At 37.2% G+C, this 9,440-nt stretch overlaps 1 protein-coding gene across 1 annotated transcript in view; it reads left to right on the top strand.

The window, feature by feature from the left end:
- taf1a (TATA box binding protein (TBP)-associated factor, RNA polymerase I, A) overlaps positions 1–9,062 on the top strand; it is a 9,501-nt gene extending 439 nt beyond the window's left edge. The window contains exons 2-11 of the mRNA XM_037685181.1: positions 4,133–4,349; positions 4,598–4,755; positions 4,945–5,058; positions 5,174–5,369; positions 5,511–5,629; positions 6,362–6,520; positions 6,717–6,783; positions 6,991–7,114; positions 7,236–7,390; positions 9,022–9,062. Coding sequence (XP_037541109.1) covers positions 4,172–4,349; positions 4,598–4,755; positions 4,945–5,058; positions 5,174–5,369; positions 5,511–5,629; positions 6,362–6,520; positions 6,717–6,783; positions 6,991–7,114; positions 7,236–7,390; positions 9,022–9,062 — 1,311 coding nt within the window. The 5' untranslated portion in view covers positions 4,133–4,171. The remainder of the gene's footprint in view (positions 1–4,132; positions 4,350–4,597; positions 4,756–4,944; positions 5,059–5,173; positions 5,370–5,510; positions 5,630–6,361; positions 6,521–6,716; positions 6,784–6,990; positions 7,115–7,235; positions 7,391–9,021) is intronic.
- The last annotated feature ends 378 nt before the right edge of the window (positions 9,063–9,440 follow it).

The following is a 9,440-nucleotide window of genomic DNA, read 5'->3' as shown; positions in this document are numbered from 1 at the left end:
ACGTCTAATTTCGACGTCTATCGGACATGGCAACAAAGACGTCTTTTCCACGTCAACTAACTATATTTATTATTTTAAATAGGCTCTTATTATATTTAACTTATTTTAGTCACTTAAAAACTGCTGCTTCTATGCTATGCATATGAAAAGTACTTTAAAACTGCGACTGAAGTAGGGAAATGGTTCATTTGACCACCCATTGTGCAGCAGGAAACATGGTCCTAGAAACAGTTGGATTAGAGTTTACAAATCACTCCTTAAATTTTTCATTTATCTTCTTTATTTAACACAATTTAAAGGACTAACAGAACAGTAGCGTAACACTGGTGGCAAAAACTAAAAAAAAAAAAAAAGTCCACCTTCAGTACCTTTAAAAAAAAAAAAACTTTAGAATTAACAGGGTGCTTATCAACTGGTGGCAAAACACAATGTACACAAACAAATCTATAAAAAGACACAGCTCACATAGCTTTGGTCTGTACTTAAGATAAAAAAAAAAAAATAGCATGCCTTCATTTTCGAATAGCTGAACTAGCAACACGAGAAATAAAAGCTATATAAAATTACAGTCCCCTCACCACAATTACCGTACGCAATTTTTTTTAAAGTGTGCTGTTCATAACATTTTGAATAAAGTTGATTTATTTCAGTAATTCCATTCAAAAAGTGAAACTTGTACTCAGTCATTACACACAGACTGATATATTTCAAATATTTCAAAGTTGATGATTATAACTGACAACTACTGAATACCCTAAATTTAGTATCTCAGAAAATTAGATTACTTGAGATCAATTTAAATAAAAAAAAAAAATAAATAAATAAAGGATTTTTTTTTTTATAGATGTTGCCCAACTGAAAAATATGAAAAATGAAATGTACGAGTATGTATATCATTCATTACTTGGTTGGGGCTCCTTTTGCGAGGACCATAGTACCATGTTCACACTTTTCAGTTGGCCAACATCTATAAAAATCCTTTTTTCCTTTTTTAAATTGGTCTCAAGTAATAGTCAAATTTTCTGACATACTAAATTTGGGGTTCTCATTAGTTGTCAGTTATAATCAACATTAAAAGAAACAAACGTTTGAAATATGTCTGTGTGCAATGAATGAATAGAATATAGAAATGTCACTTTTTGAACGCAATTACTGAAATAAATCAACTTTTTCATGATATAATTTTATGACCGGCACCTGTATTTGCATCTCACTTCTTTGTGGCGCATGTTTTAAAATGCTCTGCAGCATGAGTCCTTATAAAACCTTCTGTTGCTGCAGCATCCCCATTCATGATTCCATCTGCATTTGCAAAAAAAAAAAAAAAAAAAGACAAAAACACAAAAAACAAACGAGTAATTAGTAATATGCAAAGGCAATCTGGAAAATGCACAATGTCTTGCTGGGGCCTCCCCTAATACTGGATTAATAAAAATAAAAAAACATCCCTGCAAATATTTATAGTTGGCTTTGAATTTTTTTGCCAATCACTTCACACTTGTCTCTGTACAATGTCCACTTGCTTTACTAACACACACTTATTTATCATTTATTAACGTTTATTTAACCAGGCAGATCTCATCGAGATCACAGATCATTTTCAAGGGAGGCCTGAAGCCAGCCCAACATGCATGTTTTTGATCTGTGGGAGGAAACCGGAGTACCCGGAGAAAACCCACGCAAGCACCAGAAGAACATGCAAACTCCACGCAGTAAGAGCCCAGGTCCAACCGGGGATTGAACCCAGGACCTTCTTGCTGTGAGACAACAGTGTGAACCACTGAGCCGTCGTGCTGCCAAGTTTGAGCACATCAATTACAAATTTGCTGCAAAATGCATTAGAGATACCAAACCTTTTCATAAAGTTACAAAAATTAACAGCAATATTTTGGTTTAGAGAAAAAAGTTATTTTCAAAGTCACATTTTCATACATGTACAGGTCCTTCTCAAAAAAATAGCATATTGTGATAAAGGTCATTATTTTCCATAATGTAACGATAAAAATGAAACTTTCATCTATTTCAGATTCATTGCACACCAACTGAAATATTTCAGCTCTTTGATTGTTTTAATGCTGATGATTATGGCATACAGCTCATGAAAACCCAAAATGCCTGATAAGGCAATTATTTAATAATTTTATAACCCACTATAAATAAGTTATAAATAAAGTTTATTTTAAAAGATAAACTTTATTTATACCCAACTTTATAACCCACCGAGAAAGTTGCAGAAAACAAACAGATGGGAAAAGGTGATTGGTTGTGATGACTCCCTGCTGAGATCGAACCAAAAGAAGAAGAATATCCAACTTTATTTATGTTCCAGACGATGGCGAAGGGGTACGAGGACAAAACCACCAGTTTCTTGTGGAAGGCAGGCCACCTTGCGGAAAAGGTCCCCTTCCTGCAATAGTTGTTTTTTCATTCTGACCTGACCACTTCCCATACACACTATATTCAAAAGTCCAGAGCTACACGGCTGCTGAAACAAAGGTGAAGTGTGATGCTGGTGCAGGATATCACAAACAAAGGTGCCATCAGCATTTTTCTTTTTCTGTCTGACAAAAGCAAATTTGTCATCTCTCAAGAGAAAACAACTGTCTCTCTCTTTAAAAGAAAGAAACTCTTTTGGGTGCATTTTGCCCTCATTCACTTCTGAGTGTTGGATTCCTGCCAAACGCCTGGTGACTTGCTCAAGGGGACTACGCCCACATTTGTTGCAGGTAGTTTTCAAAATGGAAAACAGGAAATATCATTCAGGGAACAGTTGAAGTGCCCGACATCTTCATGGAGATGGGACAGTCCATGTACATTGTATACAGGAAAGGTTTTACCATACAGGGCACGACAAAATGTTGGATTAGTTCTTCAGCATATTGGAGTTAGGCCTTTCCAATTCTCTCATCTGACTCCAGCATTATTGACGTGGCTACTGTCAGGGACAAGAAATGTTTGTATCTCACAGGGGATAACACAGGTTTTAAAACCACAGGTCCAGTGTACAACAAAAACGGCCGTAGTTCAGTGTCTTTCCACGTATCCATTCCATGCAAGCCCCGTGGCTGCCGTGAAAACTCACTTGGCATCTTCCCTCCGAGTGCAACTAGTTTTTTTAGAAATGTCATCCTTTTGTCTCGCAGGTAAGCGACATATTTTTGGGCCACGAGTCGAGTACAATAAGAGGCGTCCAACTACTCAGTGGGTTCTTCTGTGGGTCATGAAGCACCAAGTCCACAGATCATCTCCAGAAATCAAATTAAGTTTAAGTATGATTGCTATGACCGACTTCCCCCACACAAGATTAAAACAGTAATGATTTTTTTTAAAGCTGTGTTTTAGTTTATCATTATGTCCCGATATTTTAGGATTATTAGTAGCATTTGTACTTGAATAGTGATGGTTGGGGAATCACAAGACTACGTCATGGTTTGTGGGTCAAAAGTTAAAAAGATTAAAAGTTTAGAAATCACAACTATAATCTGGTCTAAATTCATCCAAACAGGTAACTACCCATAATTTACAATGAATAGTATTTAACTGGAAGAAGGAAATGACTAAAGATGTCACTGTGAGGTTACAATCAAACAGAACCAAGAAGCTGATTTACAAAAGATTAAAAATGGCCTAGTTTCTCATAGTTTCATTATTTCTGTGTACATACTTTACCAAACAAATGTAACATGCTAACCAACTCCACCTCTAATCCTTTTTATTGCTCAGCTGTCAGCTGAAAGTATGGAAATGATTTAACTGATGATGATGATAAATTACATTAGGACTAAGCCTCTCCGTATGCAACTGGGTCCTGGATTTTTCAACCAACAGGCTGCAGTCTGTGAAGATCCACATCTTCTCCTCCACCGTAATAACCTTCAGTACTGGCTCCCCTCAGGGCTGTGTGTTGAGCCCCCTCCTGTTCACTCTGCTCACGTGTGACTGCGCTCCTATGCCTTTTTTTGTTGTTGCAATTTTTGGGTGTAACTGGGACCTTGAGTGCATAATTTTGTTCCACCTTGTGGATGTGGTGATGCGAATGACAATAAAGAACCTCGAACCTTGATTAGTTTATCATGTTTGCAGATGTTGCGCTTGCCTTATTTAGTTATTTATTTACAATCTGTCGTTTCAGACACAACAGAAGAAGTTCATCTTAAAAGAAAACGTTTTGATGCAGTTGGGATTTCTGCTTACTAAAAACCTAAATCTGACCGAAGTGCTGAATATGGAGGACTTGGACCAACACCTGGAGTCTCAGAAGGACCTGGAGGAGGACAGCGACGACTCCGACCGCAGCTCTAGGAAAGGGCAAAACTCCACGCTTCCTTTGGTGAAACGCTTGTTTGAAGGTGAGAAGTGAGCGCAACGTTCAAACGTTTCTCTTTTTACACGACCAAACATTTTTAAGCCTTTTTAAAAATAATAACTAGTATTTTTGCTCGATGGAAATATTATCTGTATATGCAGATTGTGTCTTCAACGTTTTACAATCTTTGATATATTCTACAAGTTGCAACATAAAAAAAAAAAAGTGAAACCGTACAACCTGCGAATTGTTTTTACTAAATCTTATGTGCGTTGACGTAAATGCTTTTAGAGTCCTGCAACGAAACTGGCTTTCTTGAGTCGTGCAGAATGTGCTTGGAGCAAATCAGAGAAGCCATGCTGCATCACAGATGGCAGGAAGCAGCAGAGTACATGGCATGCTACCCTCAAATCCTTGAGAATAAAATGAAAGGCGCAGCACATCGAGAGGTAAGTTGTTTTTTTTTTAACTTTGAGCTGTAAAGGCATATGAACACACTGTATACAGCACAGAAAGGAAAAATAACTGAATACATACTGTAAAGGCCCAAATCCACACATCTGTTTTATTTTAGTCTAAATAGGAGAAAACATTTCAGTGATTTATTTTTTATGAACTCCTTATGATTTTGACTCCAGCTCGTTTGGCGAATCAGCACCGAGATCCTTCACCACCATCCCAACTCAACGATGAACGACTACAACCTCATCTATGAACGGATGAAACACTCCGGTATCAAACTTTACCTGGTGGTATGTTGCCTCACAAGCCCAATGCAGTTTGCACATTTTTATTTTGCTTCAACTTTTCTATGATGCGTTTTGCTTTTTGGTGTTTTTTTATTTTTTTTAATTTTTTTTTTTAAAGATTTGCCTGGAGCATTCCTTCCACCTGATGCTCCACGGTCAGATTGAAGATGCGAAGAAGCAGCTGTCTGTCGCAGAAAGCTGGAGATACGGGAAGGTTTCGGCCGCTCAGCATCAGACGAGTAAACTGATCCAAGTCTACAGGAGCTTGTTGGATTATATGATCTGGTGCGACAAAAAGTCAATCGATGACAACTGTAAGCCGAAACATAAGCATCCAACCTTTACTTGTGTGTTTAACCGACACATTGCAAGCCTTTGTGTGATGTTAGGCTGCCCCCTAATGGATAGAAAACGCAACTGCACGTGCAGAGTTGACTAAAAATGTCTGTTTCCAGACTCTTCCCACTCAGACAACCAAAGCACCAACAACTACTTCCGACAAGCTTCTGTGAATCTTCAAGAGGTTTTAAAAAACCCAGGAGTCTGGGATCCCTTCATTTTGTGCTACGTTGAGGTAAACACGTTTTCTAAAGCCTCGATGAATTTTTAAAACGGGGGCAAGCAAAAGTCTTTTTTTTTTTAAGTTCCTTTCAGCGCTCAGGCAGATATTAATGCTTTATTCATGCTTTAAAAGGCTTTCAACCACCCTCTTATCATTCAGTGTCCTATAAATAATTAATATAGAGCCGATTTTATGAATTTTGTGCTTAAATGCATAGCAGGTTTTACCTTGCATCCTGATTTATCTTCTTTTTTTACACAACTACTTGCTTTTTTGTTTGTTTTTGTCCAGGTTAAAGATTTTTTGTGTGCGTGTGTGTAAAACTAAAGTGAAATAGGCTGCGCCTGTAACCGAGTCGGGCATATTCTGAGCAGTTCCTCAGTAGCTAAATGATGCCTCCTGTTTTTTTTAACACTTGTCATCTCACCTATAAACCCAGCCCGTACAGTAGACAAAACAATTTTCTTTGACACCTGCATTACTTAAATTTTAGTATTAAAAAAACATTTTTGTTCAGTTATTATCTCAAGTGTTTATTTTCACTGACACAGTAATATATTTTTAACACAAATCCTAACTTCTTTTGTCTAATCAATCTGTTTTTTTTAATCGTATCCACACTTTTTGTCTCAAGTTGTATCAGTAAATTACATTTTAGCCTTTTTTTTTTTTTTTAAATGTAGTTCTGTTTTACATTGGTTAACTGTCCCTGCATCTCCTCTCACTGTAGTTTACTTTTGGCAGATGCTGGAGTTTTATGGGGATCACGAGGAGGCCCTTAAAGTCCTGAATGACTACGCGTATGACACAAGTTTTCCACCCAATCCCAATGCACACGTGTATTTATATCAGTATTTCAAGAGGCACAATGCTCCAAAGAAGAAACTGATTAAAGTCTTAAAGGTAAAACACCAAGTTAAAAGCATCGAGCATTTATAGCGCGAATGAACGTTAACTACCACTTAGATGGTTTATAGATTATTATATTAATATATGCTCTAATATTAGTTGGCGCTGCTATCAGCCACGCTTTACAATTTTCTATCCAAAATGCATTAAAAAAAAACTGTTCTTTTTAATTTGTTTTAATTTGTTTTAGAACATCCAGGTTTTAGTTCCAAGCCATGAGTTGATGCTTGAGTACAGCTCCATCCTGCGCCAGTCTGGTAAAAACAGATTTAATCCTAAATATAAATATATTTGTAAGAATAATTAATTATATGCGGGGGAAAAAAACACAAAAATATTCAGAATTATTTTGTGGAAACCCCTTTTTTTTTTTTTTGGGGGGGTTCAAGAATTTCAAGGTGTTGCCTCTTAATAAAACGTTTTCTGTGTTAATGTTTGTTGTTGTTTGTTTGTTGTGTTTTCAGTGAAAGCAAGTGGGGCTCAGAAAGCTTTAGGAATCCTTCTGGACATGCTCGACTTTGCCTGCTGGAGGAGCAGCCTGGACGTGTGGAAGCGTTTGCAGGCCGTTATTCAGGACCTGCAGTTACAGTACGAACAAGTTTATAGAAAGTTTGAACGCGTATATTTTCAATAAATCTTCAACCAACCGCTGCTGATTTAAATAAACGTTTAAGTCCGTCTTTGTGGGTCTACTTGTGTTTTAAAACAGGGACGACTGGGAGAACGTTGTCAGCAAACATATGGAGGCGAGAAAAGACTGGTGGCCTGCGCTGCATTTTACAAGCTTCCACGCCACCAAAGACTCCGAGGAGAGCCCTGAACTGTTGGAAGTGAAGGCATCGCTTACAAGAATCCTCTGCCCAGGTCAGTAGATTCTTTCAAGGACGCCAAAGCTTCGCAAAGACCTTGTGTGAACTGTCGGTGCTTAGAAGATGTGTTGAAACTGAACCGCAGCTGCTGCCACACCGAATTGTAGCTCGTTTCAATAAAATCAGTCTAGCGGTTCATGAGATATTTTACTAACAGACAAATTAACGCCAACACACGATAGCCCACCTTTCATGGCACCAGGCTATATTCAGCCCTAAAGCTTTTTCATTGTATAATTTCTACTAAAATACACTTAAAATGTGTTTATTTGTTACAAAAATCTTCAACATTTAGAGAAATAAATTTATGGTCAACCTTATTTTTGTTACCAGTAAGTTGGTTTCCTAGTTTCCTTTTGTAGCTTTGGTCTGCAGATCACCAGACAAACTTTAAACTTATTAAAACCGCTGCTTTGAAAAACATTAAGAGGAAAACATAATAATAGTGTTTGTGTTGTTATCACTGTATGTTCCCATACGATGGTGAAATTGTCTCTCTGCATTTAACCCATCCACCACCAGGTGGAGCAGTGGGCAGCTGTTGAAAGAGCCAGGGAGCAATTTGATCAGAAGAAATACTTTGTTTCTATTATCCTTTTATTATTAGACGTCACTGTACTGCTGTTTTATGCTATTTTCATTACCAAATAAATACATCACAATCGTTGATAATAATTACAGTAGTCCCTCACTTATCGCGGGGGTTACGTTTCAGACACCCCCGCAATAAGTGAAAATCTGTAAAGTAGGGACGTTATATTTATTTTAGTATATTTATAAATTAAGGATTTATAAACCCTTCCCCTACTCTTGCAATGTTCTTAACAATGTTCTAAATGCTCTAAAAGAGCACAGCTTAAGATATTATTATGATGATTATTATGATTATTTAAAATAAACAATCCATGCTGCTCACTCTGGTGTCCACCTCACTGACCTCCCACAGCAGCGATGGGGAAAGATAGACCCCGCCCCCTTCTTTCTCCTTCTGAGGCTGTGCTCTGCTGTGACAGACCGCCTCAGAAAGAGAAAGGAAGGGGCCCCTTGGCGATCACTGAGCGGGCCAGGCCACCAGGAAACAATGTTTGCAATCTTATATACTGAAAACCTGTGAAAGAGTGAGTACGCGAAAGTCAAACCAAGGAGTATCGAGGGACTACTATATAATCATAATCTTTTTAAAAATATATCTTTAAAATTGAGGTTATTAGTAAATACAAATGTGTCTGAATGTGGAAAGTTACAGAAAAACAGCGTGTTGTTGCACATTGACTTTTCTAACCAGCATGTTTGCTTTTTAAAATTAATCTTAACGTTTTCTTGTGTTTTTAGTTCAAAATAAATAAAGTGGCATTACTTTAGACCAATAAACTCATTAAATGTTCTCGTATGTACGTAGCTGCCTACACAAGGATTCTTTCCAGTATTTTGGAGCAGCTTTTTTAATCTTAAAGTACAAATAAAATATAATTTAAATCACAGTCGTTCACTTGATTCATTTACCTCTCACTGGTTTATTGTTTATATTCGTTTGTCTTCAAGATGCTGAAGAAAATATTTAGGCATTTTGCTTCTTTGACACGTTTTTTTTTTTAAGATCCTCTGTTTGTTTTTTTCTTTTGACAGATCGAGCTCTGAGATACAGCACCGAGCGGTTAACGCCCTGAGTCAGAGACATTCAACAGAACCGTCCGTGGGCTAAAAAACAAAAAACTGCATGCAAGGTGTGTACGTATTTCAGTAAGACCTCTAAGGTAGTTTTAAAGTAATATTTTGTATGTCACGGTAAAAAAAAAAAAACAAACAATAATGTGTTCTCAAACTCAAAAAATTATTAGTATTTTTTTTCTGACAATGTCTTGGGATTTAGCTCTCGTCTTGCCACCATGTGGAGCTCTTGTTCTGTGGAGCAGCACAGACGGAGCAGCTCTGTCAGGGTTAGCTTTCTGTTTTCCGTAGACAGTTTAATAAAAGCTGAACGTACACGGTTGTTGTCAGTTAATGACGTTTACTTCTCAAAACCAGTTTTCTTGCTGTCAGTTTTA

This window comes from Nematolebias whitei, chromosome 12 (genome assembly GCF_014905685.2).
Source record: "Nematolebias whitei isolate Nwh7 chromosome 12, NemWhi1, whole genome shotgun sequence".
NCBI lineage: Eukaryota > Metazoa > Chordata > Actinopteri > Cyprinodontiformes > Rivulidae > Nematolebias > Nematolebias whitei.
The sequence above is the reverse complement of the archived record's forward strand: the minus strand, read 5'-3'. Positions and strand labels throughout refer to the sequence as shown.